This window comes from Leishmania infantum, chromosome 36, assembly GCF_000002875.2.
Source record: "Leishmania infantum JPCM5 genome chromosome 36".
NCBI lineage: Eukaryota > Euglenozoa > Kinetoplastea > Trypanosomatida > Trypanosomatidae > Leishmania > Leishmania infantum.
Window position 1 is genome coordinate 1464951 of NC_009420.2, and position 24213 is coordinate 1489163.

General features: G+C 58.1%; 8 protein-coding genes across 8 annotated transcripts; all 8 read left to right on the forward strand.

The window, feature by feature from the left end:
• Positions 1-2100: 2100 nt before the first annotated feature.
• On the forward strand, positions 2101-2778 carry LINJ_36_4040 (conserved hypothetical protein; the record flags this gene model as incomplete). The annotated part of the gene is made up of 1 exon (XM_001469593.1): positions 2101-2778. One exon carries the CDS (start codon positions 2101-2103, stop codon positions 2776-2778), a length of 678 nt encoding a protein of 225 aa, XP_001469630.1.
• Positions 2779-6314: 3536 nt separating this feature from the next.
• On the forward strand, positions 6315-8048 carry LINJ_36_4050 (similar to leishmania major. l411.4-like protein; the record flags this gene model as incomplete). Its single annotated transcript, XM_001469592.1, has 1 exon — positions 6315-8048. The coding sequence occupies one exon, from the start codon at positions 6315-6317 to the stop codon at positions 8046-8048; it is 1734 nt and encodes a 577-aa protein (XP_001469629.1).
• A 1217-nt stretch (positions 8049-9265) lies between these two features.
• On the forward strand, positions 9266-11782 carry LINJ_36_4060 (conserved hypothetical protein; the record flags this gene model as incomplete). The annotated part of the gene is made up of 1 exon (XM_001469591.1): positions 9266-11782. The coding sequence occupies one exon, from the start codon at positions 9266-9268 to the stop codon at positions 11780-11782; it is 2517 nt and encodes an 838-aa protein (XP_001469628.1).
• Positions 11783-12417: 635 nt separating this feature from the next.
• LINJ_36_4070 (putative eukaryotic translation initiation factor 3 subunit) lies at positions 12418-13488 on the forward strand (the record flags this gene model as incomplete). The annotated part of the gene is made up of 1 exon (XM_001469590.1): positions 12418-13488. The coding sequence occupies one exon, from the start codon at positions 12418-12420 to the stop codon at positions 13486-13488; it is 1071 nt and encodes a 356-aa protein (XP_001469627.1).
• Positions 13489-14950: 1462 nt separating this feature from the next.
• On the forward strand, positions 14951-16135 carry LINJ_36_4080 (conserved hypothetical protein; the record flags this gene model as incomplete). The annotated part of the gene is made up of 1 exon (XM_001469589.1): positions 14951-16135. One exon carries the CDS (start codon positions 14951-14953, stop codon positions 16133-16135), a length of 1185 nt encoding a protein of 394 aa, XP_001469626.1.
• A 906-nt stretch (positions 16136-17041) lies between these two features.
• Positions 17042-17869, forward strand: LINJ_36_4090 (conserved hypothetical protein; the record flags this gene model as incomplete). The annotated part of the gene is made up of 1 exon (XM_001469588.1): positions 17042-17869. One exon carries the CDS (start codon positions 17042-17044, stop codon positions 17867-17869), a length of 828 nt encoding a protein of 275 aa, XP_001469625.1.
• Positions 17870-18802: 933 nt separating this feature from the next.
• LINJ_36_4100 (S-adenosylhomocysteine hydrolase) lies at positions 18803-20116 on the forward strand (the record flags this gene model as incomplete). Its single annotated transcript, XM_001469587.1, has 1 exon — positions 18803-20116. The coding sequence occupies one exon, from the start codon at positions 18803-18805 to the stop codon at positions 20114-20116; it is 1314 nt and encodes a 437-aa protein (XP_001469624.1).
• A 2777-nt stretch (positions 20117-22893) lies between these two features.
• LINJ_36_4110 (conserved hypothetical protein) lies at positions 22894-23295 on the forward strand (the record flags this gene model as incomplete). The annotated part of the gene is made up of 1 exon (XM_001469586.1): positions 22894-23295. One exon carries the CDS (start codon positions 22894-22896, stop codon positions 23293-23295), a length of 402 nt encoding a protein of 133 aa, XP_001469623.1.
• Positions 23296-24213: the final 918 nt, after the last annotated feature.

The following is a 24213-nucleotide window of genomic DNA, read 5'->3' on the forward strand; positions in this document are numbered from 1 at the left end:
CCTCTCCCTCTCACCCACCCTCAGCCTACCCCCCCCTTGCATCCTTTGCCACTTGGGTTCTGAGTCCTTGCCGCTGAAAGCAGCGGCGGCGAGGACGGAGGGAGGAGTGGGTGGGGTGGGGCTGCCGGTGGCACGGTGGTTGCTTCGGCGCTTCTGCGCAGTTTTCTTTCCGTTTGGTGACCCCGTTTTTCTTTTCTATCGTGTATGCCCTGTGTGTGCGTGTGTGCGTGCGTGCGTACGGTGTTTAGGTTGCTGCTTCGTGTGCGTTTGTACATCTCTGCGTCTGTGTGTGCACTGGTGATGAGTTCAAATAATGAGAGAGGGAGGTGAACACACGCACACACACACACACACGCACTGGCCCCCTCTGGAAGCAAGTAAGTGCCGACGCAGACATACATGCATCTATATACGAACTGGCGCATAAAACGGAGGATAAGGGCACAGGTACGACCTCCTCTTTTTTCTTTTTTCAATATTCTCTTTTCATGTGGGGTATGACCGGGGGTCCGGTGGGCGGCTGAAAACTCGAGCTCCATGCTCGCCTCTCAGGTGCTTCTCCTTGCTTGATGTGTCTATGCATCTTCTCCCCCTCTGTTTCTCTATCGGTGTTGTTCCTGGGCATTCACACCTGCTGGGCTAATCCTCCCTTTTTCTCACGGCTGTATGCCTGAGTCCACAGCTTCCTTCTTGAAGGAGTGCCACCACACCACAACCGCAGCAGCAATGGATGTGCATGAGAAGTGACAGCGCAACTAGAACTGGCTGCTTCGCTTGGTGCTGCTGCTTCTCGGAACGCAAAACCAGAACACTTCGGATCTGCGTGGAGAACTGTAGAAGAAAGGGTGTAAAAGAGCGTGAAAAAGACGAACGCACAGCGCACACACGGGGTGGGAAGAACTCCGCAGGTGGAGCACATTATCTTCTTGTGTTTTCTTTCCGCGTCGCGTTCGTTACCTTTGCGTCCGACCGCGCTGCTCTTTCTGCTTCATCCGCCCACGACTTGTCTCCTCCCCAACCTTCGCACATCCTTGACCGTCCCTTCTTCAACGCCGCCACCGCTCTCTCTCTGTGCGTCATCTCTATCTTAATTTGACAGGCACACGTGCATAAACACCGCCGTCCGTCACGAAGATGACAGCGTGCAGCACCGAGAAAGCGAAGCAGAGCAACGTAATGAAAACAAAGGAAAGGAGTGCAATGCACGAAGACTGCGTGGGTGGCGGAGTCGGATGTAGCGCCAGCGGCGTCTGTTTCGCTGTCACGCGCACGAAAGTCGTGCTGGTAGTGCTGCTGCTTCACCCCATCAGCAGAAAGTTGTCGTTGCGGACGCAGCAGACACATTGGCATCATGGGCAAGAGGAGTGGAGGCGATGGAGAGGATGCTGGGAACCTTGTGGGTGTACGTGCATCAGGCCGCCTTTTTTCTCTTGGCACCCTTCTCTTGCGTCCATGCCTTTTCTCATTCCTTTCTCCTCCGCTATCGCTGCCACATCCACCCCATCACCCCGTCCGTCTCCTTCCTCCCTGCGTCCTTATCTCCTTGCTTCTATATTGCGTGATATCTGCCACACATACACACTACTACCCCGTTGCCGTATTACTGACATGCGCATTCAAAAGCAGTCGTGCTTCGCGCTTGCTGTCCACGCGCCTTTGTCACTTAGGCAAACATCCACCGCCCCCCCTTTTTTGTCGATCTCATCTCTATTTTTTTCGGCCCTACTGCACATCTTGTGCGTCTTTGCCTCTTGCTGTACGTCGCTCTTTCCGCTGCTGCCCTTGTTGCGTTCACCTGTGCTTCTCCATCTCGCATGGCTCCGCGCGTGTGCGCAGTTGCGTTGAAAGCACGTTTCCTTTCAGTCTGCTCTGTTGCTGCGTCTGTGAAGCGGCCTCGCGCTTGGGTTCTTTCCTTTTCTGCGTCTTGCGTGCCTCGTCTCAGCACCACGCACTAACAGGGTGCGTGCTGGGAGTTGGGTACTGCACTTGTGCGTACACAGGCACATCCATGCAAATATATACAGCCGCATAGACGGAATCCCTCCTCCTCCACAGGCACACAAGCGGCCCCAGCAAAAAAAACAAAAGCGGATTGCAATCATGTTCAATCGCCTCTTTGGAAAAGAGAAGCAGGTGCAGCCGAGCCGCAGCAGTGGCGGCGGCAACACGAACACCGCGAAGACGATGGAAGACATGGACGCGGCCATTGAGCTGCTGGAGAAGCGCGAGGCGGCACTGGAAAAGCGCATGGAAAGCGAGCTGGCCAAGGCGAAGCAGCTGTACGCGAAGAAGAACACACAGGGCGCCCTTCAATGCATGAAGCGGAAGAAGATGTACGAAGAGCAGCTCTTGAACATCGGCGCGCAAAAGCAGAACCTAGAGACGCTCAAGTTCACTGTACAGAACCAAAGTATGAACCACGAGGTGCTGCGAGCGCAGATTCGCGCCAAGGATGAGCTGAAGCGTTCCAACAAGCAAATGAAGGCGGAAAAGATCGAGGACAATATGGATGACTTGATGGAGGAGATGGACAAGGCGAACCAGGTGAGCGAGGCGCTCCGCCAGCCGTTAGACAATAACTTTGTCGATGAGGACGAGCTAATGAACGAGCTGGAGATGGAGCTCGACGGCATGAACCTCGAGGAGACTCAAGTGGCCGACGCGAAGCTGCCTGAGATGCCCGCCGTGCCTAGCCAGAAGCTCCCGGCGCAGCCTGTCAAAACCAAGACGCAGGAAGACGAGGACGCCCTTGCAGCTCTCGAGGCGGAGCTTGCGTAAAAAGGCTCACCAGAAAGGGGGTAGATCGGGGGAGAGGGAAGGAAGCGCGAAGCGGCCACACAGAGGAGGCTTTTGATAGTGGTGCGCTGGAGACGCAGCGGTGTGGGCACGCAGTGCTGCTCATACGGGCACGGTAAACACAGTAGAGTGAGCTGCTGTGTAGTTTTGCCGTGATGCGCACCACTTCCTGTCGCTTTCCTCGAACGACACCAGATTTGCACACGCTTTCGCCGCATCCGGACGGAGCGGGAGGAGGGTGCGAGGGAGTCTCGGTTGCAGCAACTCCTCAATTTCTGTGTGACACGGCGTCTGACGGCGTGTGCGCTGTTTTTTTCTCCTCGGTGTCTCACGCGGTCACTAGGGCAGGCCTTCTTTTGCTTCTTTCCCGTCGACTACTCCCCACTGCACCTCAGCGGCGCCGTTGCCCCTACCTCGATCACCTTCACTGCGCCGACACACTCCTGGTTCCTCTCTCACCAAGCACGACCGGCGTAGTGCATCTGCCTTTTTGTCCTTTTTTAACGCTCTATTATCCACCTCCTCTTCTTCCTTCCGCTCAGCTTTGAATGATGCATTGGATTCGCGCGCGTTCAGCGCAGAACATATCTATGTGCGTGTGCGTGTGCGTGTGCGTGTGTGTGTGTGTCGGAATGGCTGTTTTTGCTCCACTTTTGCTGTCATTGACGTTGTTGTTGTTTTTTTTTTCCTCTCGTCTTTGTGCTCTGTTGGTCTATCTCTGTCTCTCTGTCTCTCTGCCTCCGCCTCCCTTTCCTTTCTTCGTGGCTCTTCGTTGTGTGTGTAGGCGCGTGTGCGCGCCTTTCGCTTTTTCTTTTAGTCGCACCCGCTCTGTCTGCGCTATGCCATCCTGTTCTCTGTTGCTTCTTCCTTTTTCTTGCGCGCTCTTTGTCTGTCTTTTCACCGCTTTTTCCGTGCGTTGCCTTCCTCGTTTGCCGTCGCTTTTGCGTCGTGGCATCGTGTCGGTTGTCTTGCGTTGTGTCTGTGCTTGCTGTGGGTGAAAGGAAAGCCCCCTGCTCGCTTGTGTTCGTCATGCCTCATCGGTTATCTTTTTTGAACTGTGTGCTCGTCGGCTTTCTCTCTCTGCGATTTTTTGCTCACTGCCCTTACGGCTCCTCCTGCTCCCTCGCGATCTCCCCTCCCCCACACTCGCACGCATTCACGGTTGTTAGCAGGCTGCTGGTGGACTGCTGCTTCATCTTTTGCTTGCACCTTACGAAGCGCATGATGTTCGTAGTGTGGGCACAGATGGCTTACAGGCAAAAAAAAACGAAAAGAGGACTGAAGAAGCGCAAAGGGAGCATCTTCTGCTCTTGTCGAGGCCTCCCGCATCCCTCTTTTTCGCTCATGCATGCCTTATCGCTTTCAGCATCATCATGCACCCACTCTCTTGTTTTTTTTTTCCTTCAAGGGTGGAGGATGAGAGATGACCTCTCACGAGGCAGCCCTCCCTCCTACACCTCTCCTTCCTTCCCGCACACTCACCCGGGCGCAGCGTTTCACTGATGTGTACGTGTGTGCGTGTGTCTTCATTCTGTTGTATCTGAATGTATGCGCTAACTTGACCAGGGGCGAGACGGTCTCTTGTCTTTTTCGCTTGCTTTATTTTTCTGGAGAATTCACGCAACGAAAACAGAGAGTGGGAGAGCACAAGGTCGGATGGCTGGCGGGGTGAGGCTAAGCAGCATCGCAATGAAAGAAAAAAACAAGAGACACGAGAAAAGCTGGGGGAACGCGTTCGTTAGACTTTTCGAAATCGACGCGCACCATTCGTGACGTCTTCATGTACTCGTGACCTGGTGACGCACCTTCCTCAAGGTGCTTCTTATCTTTTTTTTTTGCCTGATGGTGACTGATGATGGTGAACGCGAGGGGCGGGGGGGCAGTGAGACGCAGGAGACGGAAAAGAGAAAAGGGCAATGCACACAGACGCACAAATAATGTGTATAGGGGGCCATCGTGCGCATATTTGGCTATTTGTTCGCTTCTGCGCCTGTGCGCGTCTGAGTAAGTGTGCGTAAGGCGTCATTCAAGCTGAGGCAGGGACAGGAAAGGAGCTTACAGGTGGAGGGGAGAGCGGCGTTGGCGCAGTGGATGAACGAAGGTTCAAGAGAGACATCGAGAGGTGCAGTGCGGGTGTGCGGGCAGGTGAGAGAAAGTTGACGGCACAATGCTCTGCTTCCCTTATCCTCTCTTTTTCTTACCGATCGTCCTCCGCCCCCTTCCTCCTTTCCCTCATTATCCTCGCCGCTGATGGCGTGCGGGATCGTTTGAATGCAGGCCGGATGTGTCTCATCATCCACGATGCCCAGAAACGGTGCGAGTACGAGGCGTAGTAGCCCGTCTAAACCTCCATTAGGCAGAGCCACCATGCAGCCACTGGCGCAGCGTGTGCGTATGCTACGTCACGAGCGATGCTGTTTCGGTATTCGTGTCGATGTCTGCGCGCCCGTGCGTCATTCCTCATTTTCTCCTCTTCTCACCCGCTTTTTCGCTTCCGCCACCATTTCTGCGCTCTCCTCCTTCTCGAATGCACGCCCTTTCATTGGTGCTGTCGCCTCGATCCCCTCGCCATGCGGCGGCACACCATACACAAACACGCGCGTGTATGTGCTTCACATCTTCACCTTCGCTTACACACAAAACGGGAACAATTTCCCCTCTTTTTATCGTGGTTTTCTTTTTCCCTCTCTTCTCTTCTCTGGTGGCACACGCGTCATTCTTTGCACACTCTCTTTCTCGTAGACGTTCTTCTGCTTGGCTTTCTGCTTCCTTCCTTCCCTCACGCAACCTGACCATACACCCTTCCCCTCTCTGCACCCCACCGCTCCTGCTGCTGCCGCTCACTACGCCGCAAACACGCCCAGGCACGCAGGCAGACGCTTTTCTTTAGCTCTCGTTCTCTCTTGTTTCGCCAAGGCTGTCCAGCGTATTCCTTCCTCGCTGTCTTCCTCTCCTCCTTTTTGTTCTTCTTCTGCTCTCGCTGCAACTGCTTCGCGTTATTATTTTGCTAAGAACAGAATCGTGTTCGCTTCGCTCTCTTGCTCCGCTTCACTTCTTACCTTTTTATTCCCAACCATTTTGTACCTCCGTCGTCGACTGCTTTCACGCCTTGTACCTCGCTCCCTCAGATATACGTATATACATCTTTACATATCTATCTATATATATATAACGAAAAAAGGCAGGCACGCCTCCACCACCTCACCATCCTCCGCACACTCAAAAGACAGAACAGACAGATGAATCCCGCTATGCCGCGTGCGTTGGGTGATAATTCCACCGCTACTGCGCCGTCGCCGAACCGTGGTCTCGATACGGCTACACCAGCCGCGCCAGCGCTGCAAGGCGCCTCTCGTCGTTCGTCGCTGGCTAATCACCGACCACGCCGCAGGTACCGCACTTGCTTTGTGGCAATGCCACCACCCACTCGCGTGGCCTTCATTGCGCTTCTTTTGGCGCTGGTATACTCCAGCCAGGGGCTCTGTGCGGGACCTGCCGTTGGTGGCCTGACTGATGGGATGGGCGGCACCGCCGCGGCAACGGCCTACGTGCGCTCCTGCGACGGAGCCTCGCTACCCACGCCGCCTGGTTGCGGGCTCAAGCTGGTGGTGGATCTCACCCTCGACGACAGCATTCTCACCGGCTCCGTCTTGGAGACAGAGGTGACGGTGACGCACGCGTTGCATCAGTCACTCTTTCCCCGTGACGCGGCGTCCAATGCTGCTGGCACACCTGCCACCTCTTTGCAGGTGTCTCTGCCTCCCATCACGGTGGCAATACAGCGTGGCGCCGTGCAGATGCGCTACGGCCTCACCTACCTACGCACGTTTCCGGCGGCGTTGCGAGACTCTGTGCGGGTGCTGAGGACGGCCATGTCTTGCGACGACGGCGTCACGCGCTGCCCCTCCTACATGAGCATGACAGGGACGCTTGTGTCGGCGCCGCTCGGACTGTGCTGCCTCTGCACCAGCGTGGAGTGCGCCCTCACAAGCGACCTGTGCAACGCTTCAATGCGCGCGCACTTTTGCTTCCGCACCGGCGCAGCCGGAATTACGTGCGTACAGGGCGAGGGCATCACCTACCACGGATGGTCCGTGGGATCGTCGTCGCCCTACTACACGATGCACCTATCCGCGAGCGGGCGAGGGATCGCACCGACGACACTGCAGCTCACAACGGATGCCCCTGAGGCGCAGAACGGTGCGTCTGCTCTGCAGCTTCTTCGGGCCTCTGATGTTTTGCCCGAAGAGTCAAACCCCAAGGTTGATATTTCCGGGCGCGTTCTCTTTGTCCCCTCTGCAGAACACAGCAGGGCCAGCCGCGGCACCACCAGCACTGGGCCTGTGCGCGACGACGATCCGGCAGAGTGGCTTTTGCTCCCGGCGCCGCTTGTCAGCGTCTCAGGCAATGATTGCGACAAGGTCGGCATCTCACCAGACTATTTCTACTCGCTCTCCAGCACTACGCAGTGCAACGCGCAGAAGGGAACGTGCGTGCGACACCAGCTGGCGGACTACCGCGCGGCGGACCTGGAACAGATCGCCCAGGGCGTAGGCGGACGCTATATCGGCGCCTCTCTGGGCACCTTCACGCGGCAGAAAATGGGGGAACAGGAGTTCCTGTTCGATACGGTGGAGCGCACGGGCGGGGCGATGCTGCGGTGGACGGTGAATGCGGACGGCCTCGCGTTCCAGCCGCTTCCGGTGCACGGCGTACTGGATGCTATCAAGTTTGACAGCAGCACAGGCATCCTCTACGTCACGGTTCGCAACAACAACACATATGGTGGCCTCTACTACGTTGCCGTTGGCCAGTGCCAGGGAGCACGCGCATCGCACTGCGACAGCGACGGCGTGACACACGAGTGTGGCCGCACGGCTTTGGTGGCCGGCGCTAACACCTCCTCGCTGTTGCAGTTCAGCATGGTGAGCGACCCGCCCGAGGAGGTGGGACGCACCGCTTCATGCACCGTCGTCTTTCGCGACGCGGCCGCTGCGCTGCTGGCCTCTAAAAACGTTTCGTGGACGGTCGAGCACACGACCACTACGCCGGCGCCGAATGCCCCCAAAGCGGAGCAGTGCAGACGCTGCGCCTTCCGCGACCTGCGGTGTCTTTTCAGCACCGTCTGCGAGTGGCAGATGCTCCTGTGGACAGCGGTGGCCGTGGCGGTGGCGTGGGCGCCGTATGCCATCTTGGCCTACTGGCGCATGGCGTGGCACGTTGGCGCCAAGTTCTTGGCGGGTCTGAACTGACTTCCTGATACGTCGTTTTCTCTCTACCCTCTCTCACCCACTTTCACCACCCAGAAACAAGCGCAGCGAAGGCCGCACTCGCACACGCACGCCCCTTCCCCCCGCATACGACGAGCCGCAAAGAGTCGCTGCCGCATTGCCTTCAACTTTTTTTTTATGTTTGCTCTTCTCCTTTCCTCTTCTGTTTCGTCTATTCGTTCGTTCCTGCAATAACGCGTTTCCCTTTTCTGAAACGTTTCGAGTTTCCCGTTTCTCGCTTTCTTTTTCCTTGTGCACCTTTCCGTGCTAGCAGTGAGGAGAGGGGCGGGGGCCGCGGTGAGGTATGCACAGACGCACATGCACGCATATATATGTGGCTACGTATGTGTGTGTATGCGCGCGTGCATGTGGAGCGATGAAAAGAAGAATAAAAAAAAACTGAAATAGACTGCGATCTTTTTCTTCTGCCTCACACAGATCCTCTCACTGTCCTTCCCTTCCTCTTCTTTCCGCACACACGGCAACGATCTCATATGGCAATCCTCCGCGTATTCTTATCGACCTACGCATGCGTAGAAGAGCGAGGCTCATGTTCAACGTGTGCGGATGCTGTAAAGGGTCACTGGTGTAGCCTTCATGAGGGCTCTTGTGGTCCCACTCTCATTTGCTCTTGCGAAGATGCTGAAGTGAAGGACCGACAGTTGTTGCGGTACGACCTGTGCCGTGTAGCTCTTTCCTCTGGGCATCATTAGCTGATGGCTTGATTCTCATCATCCCCCCTGCACCTATTCTTTCTCTAACTGTTGCCGTGCATGTGTACGACGGGCACGTGCGTGTGTGTTCACGCCACATGCCACTCCCCCTCATTCTTGGCCCTCACACTTTTTGAAAACGTGCAGCCGCACAAGCAGCGGCAGAACTCCCGGATCCATCCCTCTTTGTCGGAGTCCGCTGCTGATCATAGACTAATCATCCGTGCACTGGCAACTGCAAACCGTTCTCTTTTTTTCTGCGAGTGTAGATACACGTGCAGTGATCGACCCTACACGGACAGCTTACATCCACCGCTCGGCCCCCGAAGACGCCTTCAGCAACGATAGATCGATAACTGGCACGTGCGCCCCTACTCATTCTTCACCTTTTCACTCTCTCATCAGCCTCGTGTGCTGAGGTGCAGCACTCGTCAAGTGTGCGTCGGCCCCCCCCCCTCCCCCCGTCTTTGACGGCCGGCGGCGTCGATGGGGCGCCCCTCCCTCATGGAGCGGTACTTCGCTCAGTGCCAGGCGCATCGCACTTCACCGCACCCGGCGTTTGTTGCCGGTCTCCGCGAGGGCGCGATGGACATAAACTTCGCGGAGATTCCTCTTGCCGACATCCGCCTCTTTGCGCACGCACTCCTGGACGTGTCCCCAGCAGCTCGCGCCGCGCGTTCGCCAGCAGCACGGTCTCGGAATTCATCAGGACAGCTGAGTCGACGAGACGCTGCCTCAGACACTAGCCCGTCCTCTCGGCCGAGAACAAGCGCCTTCTCGCGGACGCAGTTCGCCAAGCTTCACTTTTCTTACAACGCTACGGTGCCAGCGGCGCAGCTCCCGTGCGGCGCGGCCTCGCCGCCTGCGTCAACGCCTTGGTTCACTCAGAATGAGCCGACGCTGCGGCGTCTGCCACAGGCAGTGGCGCAGGCAGTGAAGGAAAGCGCCACCACCCTGAGCTCCTTCTCCTGGTGCGGCATGCCGCTCACTAGCATGGCGGTGCAGGGTCGTGCACCGCTGCAGCAGCAGCGAGGCATTGGACGAGTGCTGCCGTCGCTGACACGCGTTCTCCCACTGTGCCATTGTCTCACCTCCCTGCGCCTGGACGGTGTCCCACTCTCGCATGCGCAGTTCATGCAGCTGACTACGCCCTTCCCCAAGTCACCTGAGGCATCGGCGGACGGCGGTGTGACGTGGCCGGCGCTGGAGGAGGCAAGCTTTGTGGGGTGCGGACTGACTGATGCGTGCAAAAACGGCCTCGTGCACCTCATACGTGCCGCCGTGCCGACTGCCTCGGACTCCACGTGGCAGCGCTCGCTGCGGGGCGGCTACGCGAATCTGGACGATCGACTTTTGCCACGGCCAGCCGGCGGCACCGTGCCTCTCGGTCACTCGGCGACGCGGGGTCTGAAGGGGCTAGATGCCAGTCAAAACCCGCTGGGCGACGAGACAGCGCATGCGGTCGCAAACGCTGTTCCCGGCTCCGCCCTACGCTATCTTAACATGTCCAGCACCTCCATCACCTGGATGGGCGGCTCCTTGCTAGCTTCGCGTCCGGTGCTGGAGGGCACTGCAATGGAGCTGCTGGACATGAGCAACACGGGCGTCAGCGAGGTGTTCTCCCACGCCGGGGGTGCTGCGGAGGCAAAGATGCTGGTCGAGTCTAGCGCCGCCGCCGGCTTCCGGGTGCTGGCGCGTGGTATGGGGCAGTTGCTGATCCTGAGAGAGTCGGATCGCTCGCCGCAGCAGTCGTGGCTTATTCAAACGACCACTGCTATCGCGCCACAGCCGTCGCCAGCGTCAGCGCCGGAGCCGCCACACGTGGAGTCCCCCACGATCCCCACGTGCCCCCCGGCCTCCGTGATTGAGATGGAGAGGGTGGCGCCGCCAGCACCACCAGCCCCACCACTGCCATCCTCCAACACTGGCGATCAACACAGCGCTCCACAATCTGTCCATAACTCAGCTGCTGCTCCAGGGCCTGCTGTGAGCCCCTACGGACCCTGGTGGCCCATGTTCGCCAGTTGGTACGCTGCACGAGACACCAACATTCCCACAAGCTCAGCCGATGCTGCGGCGACAGGTAGCTCTGCTGCTGGTCTGGTCAAAGGGTATATACCGGTGCCGGTTCCGTTTCCGATGTTGGCGCCCATGCCGATTCCCTATACCGCTCCTCATGGAGAGGATCTCCCCTTCGCCGGTGCGGCCACCGTGGCTGCCGCCGCCGCCACTTCTCCCCACGAGACGGGTGCTGTGGCTGAGGACAGCACGCCTTTTCCAGAGCGAAGAGTTTCCACCCCTCCCGCCGACGACCCCATCGACGTGGCGGCAGAGACATCGGTGCCGTTGCCTTCACCTACCTCTTCAGGCGAGAAGCACGACAAGGACGGTGGCGGGAGTTTCACGGGTGGTCTTTCGAACCCCCCTGACGCGGCATCGACAGCGTCCCAAGCTGCGGCCGTTGCCGCGAGCGCGTCTGACGACCTTGTGCACCGGGCGAGCGAAACCGCCGGGGACCGCAAGTTTCTCCTTGCACTGATCAGCCGCCTCGAGGCACACGAGAGCGACGTCACCGAGCGCCTTGAGGCACAGTACCAGCGAACGACAGCGCAGCTGACGTCGTTGGAGAAGGACATGCGCTTTCGCCTTCAGCAACTTGCCGACGCGGATCGCAAGGAGCGGGCGGCAGCGGCGGACCGGCAAACGGCCTTGCTCGAGGCCCTGGCCGCCCTCCGCGCCGAGCCGGTTGCCGTGTCTGCGGAGGGCATGACGGAGACGATGCTGCTACAGCTCATGCATCTCATAGAGGCGGGGATGGGAAAGGTACAGACGGCGTTGGGCGCAGAAGGCGCTGTAGGTACGAAGAGCGCGAGGGCTGGAGAGAGCAGGGTATCACCGCTGTTGCGCTCCAACGAGGCCGCCACCCATGTCGGTGCGGCAACGATCACGGACCGTGATCTGGTGAAGACGGCGAGCCAGCGTCTCAAAGAGCTTGGCTGGTAAGCACTGCGCACGACGCTTTCGTTTGTGTGTGCCTTTTTTTTTCGCAATCGCTCTGTGATGGGCCGCCGCTTCGTCGATCGGCGCCGTCGTCAGGCTGCTGTTCCTCTCTCGACTCCAGCGGCGTATGCACCTGCGTACCAGACCACGCCAATGCGCTGGCGCGCATGCGACATGCACACACAAGCGCATACATGCACGAACACAAACACATCAGCGGCACGCGTGCACACGGACGCATCCACCATCGCGTGGCAGCAGAGGAAATGCCACACTTGCGGTGCTTGCGGGCGGTCTCTCTCGGCTCTTTCATTCGCGTTTGCTTGCCGTGCTGGGTGAATGTGGGCACGCACACCGTCTCAGGCCTCTCTCTCTCTCACTGTGCATTGATCCCGCCTCTCCCTTTTTCCCCCGTCGCTCTTTCCCCCCTCTCCCTCTCACACACACACGGGCATGATGGGGCCACGCTCACGACTCCAACCCGACCCATCCACAGCAGTGCCAACTCGACTCAACACACCTTCTCCGTTCTTTGGTGTCTACTTCTCTCGCCCCTCGCCTGTTTGCTTGTAGCCTTCCTTACAGAAACCAAGAAATCTAAAACACAGCTCATCTTCGTCTCTCGTACCTCAGCAACAATGACGGCCGCCGTGGATCTCGAAGGCGTGGCGCTTCACGGCCATATGAAGGGTGTGACAATGCTAAAGTTCAATCGCGACGGCGACCTTCTCTTTTCATCTGCCAAGGACACGAACTGCAGCGCGTGCTGCTGGCAGGTAAAGACGGGCAAGCTGCTCGGCTCCTACACAACGGTGGGTCAGGTGGAAGGTCGCACGTACGATGCGGCCATGGTGGCGCTAGATGTGAACCGGGAGTCCACACTTTTGGCGACCGCCAGCGCGGGCGAGGAGGTGCTTCTGTGGAGCGTAGAGTCTGGTGCCCTTCTTGGCTCCGTGAGCCGCAGCCTATCGTCCGGCGCCAGCGTCGGTTTCTCGCACGATGACACGCTGATGATGGTGGCCACAAAGGGCCGCTCCAGCACAAACTCGGCGATTCAGGTCTACAACGTACCCTTCACGGTGCCCAAGGCCGGTGAGGACATCGCCCCTGTCAAGACGCCCTTCACCACCTTTTCCACCTTCGAGACCCCGGACACGATCACGTGGGCCGCCTGGGGGCCGACGAACGAGACGATCTACTACTCCGAGGGCGGCTACATGAACATCCTCGACGTGGAGGCAAACAAGGTGATCCGCAGTCGCCAGATTCACGAGGACGAGAACGAGGTGATCAACCGCTTCAGCTGGGACCCTAACTACCTCGCCTTAGCCACCGCCTCGACCGACAAGACGTCTCACCTCATAGACTTCCGCGACCTGGCCACCATTCAGGTGTACCGGAGCGACGTCCCGGTGAACGACGTGTCGATCAGCCCAAACGCCGACCACGTAATCCTCGGCGGTGGCATGGATGCCGCTTCTGTGACGACGCAAGGCGGGCAGTCCATCTTCGAGGTTAAGTTCTTTCACAAGGTTCACGGCCACCAGCTCGGCCAACTGCGCTGCCACTTTGGTACAATCAATGCCATGTCCTTCCACCCCGACGGTCGCGGCTTCGCCAGCGCCAGCTACGACGGTCTCATCAAGATGTACCGTTTCGGCGACTCGTACGATTCCACGCCTGGCGCGCAGCCTCTGTGGACGCTGTAGAGAGGTGAATACGGCGAAGAGAAGGCTCTCTCTGTGTATGCTTGTATGCGTGTGCTTGCTTGGGAACGTGTGCACACATCACATCTGTTTTTGTGCTGCTCGCCCTTCGATTGGTGCACGGGCGTCTGCCTGCCTGCCTGTCCGTCTGTCTGTCTGTGTGCTTGTGTGCACATGTGTGTATGTGCGTGTGTCTGTGTGCCTTCGTGCGTCTTCTCGTTCTATCTGGTAGGGAGCTTTACCTTTCTTGGTGTGTGTGCGCGTGTGTGAAGGTATCTCATGTGCCGGTGGTTGTCTTGTTCGCATTTTTAAAGAGGTAAACGCCCGCCGTTGTGCAGACGGGTGCGTGTGAGTAAGCATAACTGACTCTCCCTCTCTCCTAGTGGAAAGACCGGCTAGGGGTCACCTACTAAAGAAGGAATACAAGTTGACTAATAATCAGGGGAGCTTTCAGGCGCAGAGGCGTCGACATACGGAGAGGAGGAGAGGAGGGGTCCTCGGTGAGAGGAATGGTGGCGGTACAAGCGGGGCTGTGCTTTCTCCAACTTCTCGCTCCGTGCGCTTAGCGATAACTGTCCTTCTCCACGGATGCACGGCTGCGTTCGTGAGCGGCTGGGCAGCGCGGCGAAGGGCCGGCGAGAGTTTGTGCAGGGTAGAGGGGGTGGGGAGAAGCGATGATCCTGCCGCGGCTCGTGCGTCAGTGTGCATCACTCTTTTTCGTTGTTGTTTTCCTTCCCCTCTCCTTTCCTCAGCGCCCCCCTTTTTTTTTCACGGCCACTGCAGCAAGTGCATGCACCGGCCTTGTCGACCTCGCATGCTTTAAATCTTCGCACGCTGCTTACCAACGCACCTTCACCTACGCTCTCGCTCCCTCTTTTGCCTACTTTGTAACCAACCCTACGTATTTTCAAGTCGCCTGTCGGCCTGTGCGTGTGTGGCTTTCGTAGTGGCTATCAAACTTTACCTGCCACCCAGTGCGTGAGGCCCCCGCCGCTTTCGCGCTCACATCCGCAAACAAAGGAACCGCAAGAAAACACAGTGGCTTTTTTTTTTCGCACGCCTTATATTTCGATCTCGCACAGCGTATCTCGAAGACGGTTTCGCTGCCGCAACGAAGTTCTGTTCATATCGACGACTCCTGTGTTTTTTCGGCAGGAGGGGTGAGGGAGGGTGAGGGCCTTCCTCGAGCTGGTTCGTTTCGCCCTCATATTAGCGCTTATCGAAAACAGGTGAACGGAATTGGTCACTGCACACTCTGTGGCCGTATGTGGAGCGCCCTTTTGAGGCTCCTTGTGCTTCATTACCTCCCTCCATCCTTTTCCTCTTTTCACAGATTTATCCAACACCTCGCAAACGCGACGTGGCGCGTATACCTCGATTTCCTCGACGTGCTCCTTCACGGTTCGTGTCAACGCTTTTTTTTTGTTTCGCCTGCACCACCTCTCCGCTTTGGTAGTTGGAGCGGATGTGGTGCCTCAAGAGGGTGCCGCGCGGCCCCTCTCTCGCGCAGGGCTCGGCGGCAATCGTCGGGATGCCTCGTCGCTTTCGAGCAGTGCAGGAAGCATCTGTACTGTGCTCGCTGACTGTCGTCGCACATGGCCGTCGTACCCTCTCCACCGAGGAGCTGGTGGACGAGGAAACACAATGGACGCGTGCGATGGGCAGCAAGTACGGCTTTGGCAACTACCAGCTCTTCCGGGCGCTCTACAAGGACCTGTGTGACGAGATCCGGCGCGAGTACTACACAAAGCCCCCGCCCCCACCACCCGCGACAAGGACCACAGGGGTCTCGCCTTCGCTAGCTGCGCCAGAAGCGTCACCCGAGTTGCACGGAAGCGCAGATTCAGGTGCCAATGACACTTCCTCCGGTGCCACAAAGCATAGTAGTGTGGCAGGCGGCGCTGATGCAACATCATCTTTAACGCAAGGAGGAGGGATGCCAGCAGCTTCTCAGCGTGAGGACAGCACCGGCGAAACGGCGCGCGCAGCCCGGGAAACTGCGGCGACTCCTCCTTCGCAGCCGGAAGAAACATATGGGGATGGCTCCTGGTCTGTGCAGCATCGCCCTGAAGATAACGTCGTTGTGTTTCATCGGGGTGCCGTGAAGAGGGGCCGTCTTGCCGCCGTGCATGCGTGGGCGCGCATCGAGCTGAAGGACCCGCCGCGGCTGAACGCCGTGCTCACCTTTGCTGACTGGATCCCGATCGAGGTGTGCGTGGAGCGAAACGGTATCGTCATCCACTTCTCCATGGCATCGAACGAGGGCGGTATGCACATGCGCAACGTTCGGGTGTACGCACCAAAGTCGGCGGAGGAGCGCGCGGTGCTCCTGGACCCGTCTGACGACGGCGAGTACGCGCGGAAGAACTTCTACTATGACGGGCCGTGCCTGTGGCACCTGGAGCTGGATATGCTGAACGAGCTTTACGATGTTATGCAAGACCATGGCGTCACCCTTGACTGGATTCGATGGGCCGCTTCGTGGGTTTTCTACCTGGAGCACGTCAATTACCTGCGGTGGAATTTGGGAATGCTAGAGGAGCTCATTCCCTCTTCCCTGCGCGGCCCTGAGGAGGACTTCTTGTTGCCCGTGGAAAAGGCCCTGCTGGCGGAGCCTGTCGAAGACTGGCTCAGAGCCCACAGCATCTAGCGATGAGACGGCGAAGACAAAACCCACGTGCAAGCATGCGTGCACGCGCGGATGTGTGAGGCAGCGGCATTGCGGAGGACAAAGAGTCAGCCTGCTGAGTGCTAGGTGGGTGGGTGGGTCGTAGGACACAACAGCAGCGTCGACGAGGTAGAAAGAAGGGTGGGGGTGGGGCAAGACTGCCGGTATTGTTGGTAGCTGCAGCGGTCACACAAAGGCGTCTCTTCACGCAAAAGAAAGAGGAGACCAACAAAAAGGAACGAGCTACAAGCGCACCCAGCGGAAGGCGGCGCGAGGCGCAGGCACAGAAGAGAGAAGAAAGAGGGACACGGATGAGAGAGGCGACTCTTTTTTTTTTCGTGTATGGTGGAGGGAGCACACGGGTGCAGAGGCGGCACGAGGTCGTGTGGGTTTGCGCGCATGTGAGGGCTGTGCTGTTTCCCTTTTCTGCTGCTCGTGATAGAGGCACAGATCCGCTGCAGTCGAGCTCGCTCGGATGCACACAGGGAAACGCAGATACTCGCCTTCTTGTTCCGTCCGACCCACCTATCTCATCTCGTGCGCTTGTGTATGTGTGTGTGTGTGGGGGGGGGGCGGCGCACACGTTTTCGTTGTGCATAACCTGGGTTTCTGCGGGCGCTTGGCCCATCGACTTTTACAACTACTCCCTCTTATCCCGCGTGTGCATCCCCCGTGATCCACAAGGCAGCGTTTTGCTCACTGCACCGCGGCTCTTCGCGTTCACGGGCTCGCACTGGGGTCATGATGCACTCGATGCCTCTGAGTTGTCCCTGCTTGTTTTGTTTTTCCTTCTCCGTCTCGCTCACGTTCGACTGTTTCCGCATGCATTTCTCCTTCTTTTGAGCTCGCCCTTGAACAGGGGACATGGCAGTGTGCTGGTAGCATCAGATGCTAGGGGAGGATCTAGACATCGGCTTCTACGCAGAGGACGCGTACGCGGCGTACGTGACAGACCTTGCGACATCGTTGCACCTCGTTCCGCACTTTCGCAGTGCCCGCGGTGCAACGCTGGAGGTGGTCTTTACCGGTCCCTTCCGGGACTTGTCTGCGTATGAGGAGGCGGTCAAGCAGGGGAAGCTCGTCCCTTACGCCGAGTTGCCATGGCCCGTCGCCGAGGATCGGGGTGTTCAAGGGGTTTCCGGACCGACTCTTAGCGTCACCCTGCACGGCTGGATCGAGAAGCTGAATGCCGCTCGCAAAGTGCAACTGATGGAGCCACTCTTTCCGGCTGCCGAGCTCGGCGCGACCATCGCAGAGACACGTGTAATGAGCGATGCTGGCAACTCAGCACCGTGCGCGTTTGCCTCGACTTCGCCGCCCTGTGCGGCGGAGTCCGCAGGCACCTCAAGCGAGAACGACACTCATCCCCCACTTAAGCTGTCACGCTTCCGCATTGCCGGCAGCCTGGATTTCCTCCTGCACCTCTCCAGCCGCGACTTGCCCATGGGCGAGAGCAGCGTCCCGGTCGACTCTCCAAGCGCGGATGGACGTGATCAAGCGAACCCCGATTTCGCAGGCGACGCTGAAGACGCAACGCGCGCGGCTCACGAGTGTCGTGATGCACTCGAGCAGCGCGATGACGTTGCCCTAGCCCGTAACGCGGTGAACACGGTCATCAAAATTGCGCAGATGGCGGAGGAGCACCCTGGTGAGGTAGGCAACGTCTTTGCCGATGCGAAGGAGCGTGTCGAGTACATCCAGTTTAGCGCACAATAGCCCTCACTTGCTTGTACTTCTCTTTCTGTTCTTCCCACACAATTGAGGTCGGTGCGTTGCGTCTTTCAGCTACGGTGGTGGTGGTGGTGGTGTGGGCGGTTGCCTGTATCAAGCGCGGGCGAGTGAGTTACGGCGCGTGCCGCACATCGCCACCGTCACATCTCGAGTACACCAGACAATAAGCGGAGGGGGAAAACAGCACACATGAATCATCGCCAACGGAGACGCCGTGCGCCTCTTGTTGGACGCCTTCGTTCATTATTATCACTTTTTCGTCTGCATCTGACCACAAGGTTCCCCGGCGTTCCCTAAGGCGGCACCGCTACGGAGCTGTTTCTAGGTGATGCCTGTCAGGTGGCCTACCATCCGTCAGCGATCCCGGTGGACTTTCATTTGCATGTGGAAGACTACTAAGGCAGCGGAGGGGGCGGAGGACTCGGCGACGCCAAACGCGTTATGAAGAGATGAAAGGCGTTGTCAGTCACGCATCGCCTTTGCAATGAAAGGCATATGCCATCCTTGACAAACTCTTCTTCCACCGTCCCACCTCTCCTCCGTTTGCTCCCCCCTCTCCCCTTATCGTCTTTGTGTGTGTCTTCGCCGCCTTCTCATTGGCCCGTCTTCCTCTCGTGGTGTGTGTCCATGCCCCTTGTCGATCTACTCATCGACACGCCGGGCGCTGCCGAGACACCTTACCTCCCTTCATCCCACTCACACACCTTTTCCATTTGTGGTTCGCCGCTCCTTGCCCTCCACCCCCCCGTTGCGCGTTCCTTTTATATATAATGCGCGTCGACTAGAAAAAGTGAAAGTCTCTCTTCATATCTCCCTCTCCTACTCACCCTTTCATCTTCCCATTGTCCACGCTGGCCACCTGACGCATCGGAAGCGCTGCCGTGTTTTCTTCTTTCCCGTTTCAGTCGAACTGCAATCATGGCGGACTACAAGGTAAAGGACATCAGCCTCGCGGAGTGGGGCCGCAAGGCGATCGAGCTGGCTGAAAACGAGATGCCTGGTCTGATGGAGCTACGCCGCGAGTACGGCCCCTCCCAGCCTTTGAAGGGCGCCAAGATCGCCGGCTGCCTGCACATGACTGTGCAGACTGCCGTGCTGATCGAGACCCTCAAGGCCCTCGGTGCGGAGCTGCGCTGGTCGTCGTGCAACATCTTTTCCACTCAGGATAACGCCGCTGCGGCCATTGCCAAGGCTGGCGTACCGGTGTTCGCGTGGAAGGGTGAGACAGACGAGGAGTATGAGTGGTGCATCGCCCAGACAGTGAAGGGCTTCAGCGGTGACGGTCTGCCGAACATGATCCTCGACGACGGTGGCGACCTCACGAATCTGGTGATCGACCACCACCCCGAGCTCGTGCCCAAGATCTTCGGTATCTCCGAGGAGACCACAACGGGTGTGAAGAACCTGTACAAGCGCCTGAGCAAGGGCAACCTCCCCATCTCCGCTATCAACGTTAACGACAGCGTGACGAAGAGCAAGTTCGACAACCTTTACGGCTGCCGAGAGTCCTTGGTGGACGGCATCAAGCGCGCCACGGATGTAATGATTGCCGGCAAGACGTGCTGCGTGTGCGGATACGGTGATGTTGGTAAGGGCTGCGCCGCCGCCCTGCGCGCCTTCGGCGCTCGCGTCGTGGTAACGGAGGTGGACCCGATCAACGCCCTGCAGGCCTCCATGGAGGGCTACCAGGTCGCTCTGGTCGAGGACGTCATGGCCGATGCGCACATCTTCGTGACGACCACCGGCAACGATGACATCATCACCTCTGAACACTTCCCGCACATGCGCGACGACGCCATTGTGTGCAACATCGGCCACTTCGACACGGAGATCCAGGTGGGATGGCTGGAGGCAAACGCCAAAGAGCACGTGGAAATCAAGCCTCAGGTGGACCGTTATACCATGGAGAACGGCCGCCACATCATCCTGCTGGCTAAGGGCCGCCTGGTCAACCTCGGCTGCGCCAGCGGCCACCCGTCCTTCGTGATGTCCAACTCCTTCACGAACCAGGTGCTGGCTCAGATCGAGCTCTGGAGCAACCGCGACAACGGCAAGTACCCACGCGGTGACAAGGCCGGCGTGTTCTTCCTGCCCAAGGCGCTCGATGAGAAGGTCGCTGCCCTCCACCTTGCCCACGTCGGCGCCAAGCTGACGAAACTGACTCCGAAACAGGCCGAGTACATCAACTGCCCGGTCAACGGCCCGTTCAAGCCGGACCACTACCGCTACTAAGCGCGTGCGCTGGTCCACAGGAAAGCCTGGAGAGTGCGAGAGGGGAGTGGGGCTGCTTGAGAGGAAGCATGATGAGACGTGACGACGGGAGCGTTCGAGGAAGGAGCTGAGGGTTGTCGCATACCCGACACGCGCGCACACGCTGACGCTGCCATCCTGAAACGACAGTGCGGTCGACTCCCGCTGCTCCTTCTTTGATCGTCCGCTTCTTGCCTTGTTTTTCGTTCGATCGCCCCTCTTCCTCCCTTTTTTCGTCCTTTCTCCACTCAAGGTCATCATCTACACCGCATGTTGTCGCTGACGCTTGTCCTATCGACGGGCGTCGCCCCCCCCCCTCTGCAGACGCCCAAAGGCGCGACGCAAGAAAAGACGAATAGAGTCACAGAAGAGAGGGGCCTGACGGACCAGTTGTGAAGTAAGCTGCGAGAGGTGAACAGAGAGTGGTGAGGAGCAGTGGCCCGGAGAGGTAACTAACTGGTTTCTGTCACCTTGCCTCCCGCCATCGCTGCAACGTCTCTGTTCTGTTTTTCTTTTTTCTGTGCTGACGCGTTCGTGCGGCGGGCTGGTCTTTCTCTCCGGTGTGGGTCTCTTCAAGGAAGAGGCGGGGAGAAAAGAGTGCTGGGGGTCGCACTCTGCATGACGGGGTGCGTTCGTCCATGTGGGTGTGTGTCATGGTCAGGCGCCCATATGCTCATGTGTGTCCGTGTGTCTGTAGTTGCGTGCACTTGTCGATTCTCTCTCTTCATCGGTAATCGATCCAGCTTCCTGTGTGGTTCGTTCTTTGCACAGCGATGCAAGTCGCAACAGCTCTGCAGCGAGCAGACGAATACCTCCACACTTTATCCAAGAGTGGTCTTCGCTATTTTTAACCCCCACCCCTTTTCGCCTTTCCCGATCTTCGCTCTGTTGAACATCTTTTTCTATGCGCTTCTCCGCTGTTCGCTGCAAGCTGCGGTAGAGACTGCGGGATGCAGGAGTTTGCGGTGCTGCGATGAAGGATGAGGCAACGTATGCGCGTGTGTATGCGTGTTGCTGTGCACGTATCGAGATTTCGAGCTGCCGTGGAGGGTGGCAGGAGGAGTTTCACGTGCAATGTGTGCTGTGACTTTGTCTCTCTCTCTCTCTCTCGAAGGGAGTGGGGCGCGACATGCGCTGGTACATCTGCCGACACAAAGACGCACAGAGCAGCAGCAACAGCAGCGGCAGCAACCCCCACAAAGTGTCCACACACGCCGGCCTCATACCTGAACTGCCCGCCCATCCTCCCTTTGAAGAAGCACACTAATACACACACACACACACACACACAAACCGACCCTCGACCCCCCACCCCTCCCAGTCTGCACCGCTTTCCTTCTCCACCTTCTCCTATCGACTTCGCCGGGCTCTCGTGACCGTTGGCATGTGTAACATACTCAGTGGATGCTGCGCGTGACATGCATTTTCTTTGCCCTTATTTTTCAGGCTCGCTCCGTTACACATGGCGTGTCGGCTGTCGTCATATTTGGCGTCCCCTCGTGACATGGGACTCAACTCGTTGAGGTGGACCCTTTTTCTTTTGCTGTTGTTTTTGCACGAGAAATAAGCCTATCACATCGCATCAAACAACGAAGGGGAGAGTGGTGGTGGCGGTGGTGGTGGTGCGGGAAGGGGCTGAAGCGCAAACAGAGGCAAACTCACGCATCACCACTGTGTACCTTCTTTCCTTGACATAAAATGGGGCAGGGTATCAAGAAGAAGAGAGGCATTCAAACTATGCTTCCTTCGCCAGACGAAAGCAGTCTTCAGAGTGAATGTGTGCCCTAATAGGAGGAAAAAAGAAAAAGGCTCACGGGCACGACGGAGCCGATGGCCAGTAATAGGGGAGATACCTGTTCATCTCTCTATATATACCCGCACCAGTAAAAGATATTTGTGGCCTTTCATTGTCGTCGAGGGGTGGAGTGGTGTTGGTGGGGGGAGGGGGGCTGCACAGAGCGAAGAAGAAAGAGAGCTAAGGTGCGTGGACAGCCAAGACGATCGAACTACCCGCTTGCTCTCTCTGTGGTCGCCTTCATGCACCCTTGCTGTTGGGGCGTTGCCGGAAACGGCTCGATCGTGGTTGGGAAGCCCTCCAACCACTTTCTCTGCGGACCCCGTGAAACGCGTTTCTCCATCTCTTTGCTGCATATCATTCCCCCTTCTCCCCCTTCTCTCTTCTTCCACCACCCACCATCTCGCTCGCTCTCCCTTGCAGCCAACACACAAAACGACCTGCGCTTCTTCTTTTGTTCCCCCCTTCCACTAACCCGAATGCCGCGCATGCGCACACTCACACCCGCCGCAAATACTTCTGTAATTTGCCTCAGATAGCCGCGCAGTACTCAACGACGGGAGATTTGACGCAGACCCTTCACCTCCCCCTAGCAGCCGGCACTCATTTTTCTCACCACGGTGTACCTTTCCCTCGCTTTCGTGTCGAGGGCATCTTTGCTGCTACAGTGGTGGCGCTCTTTCTTATCTTCCTCTACAGAGCGCGCCAGCGCAGAGGAAACGGCGAGGTCCACAGGCCCTCTTATCAGAGGGGGGTTTTACGGAAGCACGTTCGCATTCCCTTCATTGCAGGAGGGAGGCAGCAACGCACTGAGGGCCGCGTGCTCACGCACAGAGTCGCACACGCGTGCACGAGCACTCTTGATCCCCTCCATCCGCTAAAGAGGTTGGGTCTGGGGTCCTTTTCTCGTCGTTGCTTTGTTTTGCGCTAGCTCTTTTTGAACATCACATCCGCTTGCATCGAGATGGTGTTCTTCATCGCGGCTTCGGCTGCCATCTTCGTGCTCGCCGCCGGCGCGGTGCTGTTGTACGGCGCAGCGAGCATCCTTGCGGGCGGCTTCCTCCGCTTAGCGCTTGGCGCGTTGCTGCTGGGTATGTCGCTCTCCGTCGTTTTCTCCGCCACAGCCAATCTACTGCTGGTCACTTTTTCGCGCTACGATCTGGAGCCTAGGCCGCCGATTATTTTTCTGCGCAGCTTCCTTGCAGCCATGGGGCAGCCCACCCTAACAGGAGTTATTGGCTTGTCGCTGGTGGCGCTGATTTCGCTGGCTGCCTCGAAGGTGCGAGTGATGGTGGAAGAGATGGACATTCTGATCCGCTCCCACGCCGCGTACGCAGCGCGTAGCGATCGTACGGCTGCACCGTAAATGGTAGTGGGAGAGGCAAAGTAGTCACTGATGCCGTGGCGTCCCTGTCGGAGGGGTCAGCGTGTTAAGGATCACCATGTGAGGTGTTAGCGGAGGAGGTACCAGCAAAGGAGCATGTGTTCCTGTGCGGTTCTCCGGTGGCATGAGGGAGGAGGAGAGGCTTTGTGCGGATGATGTCGGAACGTTTGCGCACTCCGCTTCACGTTAGGGTGCGCCGGTCATCCTGTGCGGTGACGCTCTGAACCCGGCCATTTTGACAGCTCCGCAGAACTGCTGAGGGTGATGCCGCCCTAGAGAAAGACTGGGTTAGCATAAGGCGTATACACGCAAACCAAACGAAAGAGATCGTCCACCCCCTTCTTCATACACGCTTACACAGGGGACCGATTGCGGCTGGCGCTGGAGCCCACTGGCGGAGCACCAGCGCCGTACTGCTGGAAAGAGGAGAGCTGTACGTGGAGCTGCTTCCATTTAATCGGCTCTTCATGCTTCTACCCTTGCAAGGTATCACCTGCTTCCTTTTTGTTCCTCCTCTCCCTCTTTGTAGAGGCGCGGGTGCTGCTCATCTGCCGCCCTTTCGCCCATTTCTCTGCCCGCCCCATTCATGAACGCGCGCGCTCTTTATCCAGCCTTCCCGCACTGCCACCTCCACCAAGCACAGGCAGCGGAGTGGCACACGCAAGACACCCCCACCCCCGATTTCTGCTTTGTATCGTACGCCATAGGCACCTGAAAGTACTATAGAGGACAGAAAAGCTGTCTAGGCACTTCATGGAGGACAAGCTGCGAAGCCGCTGCTAGCCGTTCTCTCGGAGAACCTCACCCCACGCTGCTCTAGTTCTTCCGATCTTCTCTCCAGGTGCTTTTCCGTGTTACCCCGCGTCCCTCTTCCCCTCTACCAGCACCCCTCGCGTCTCC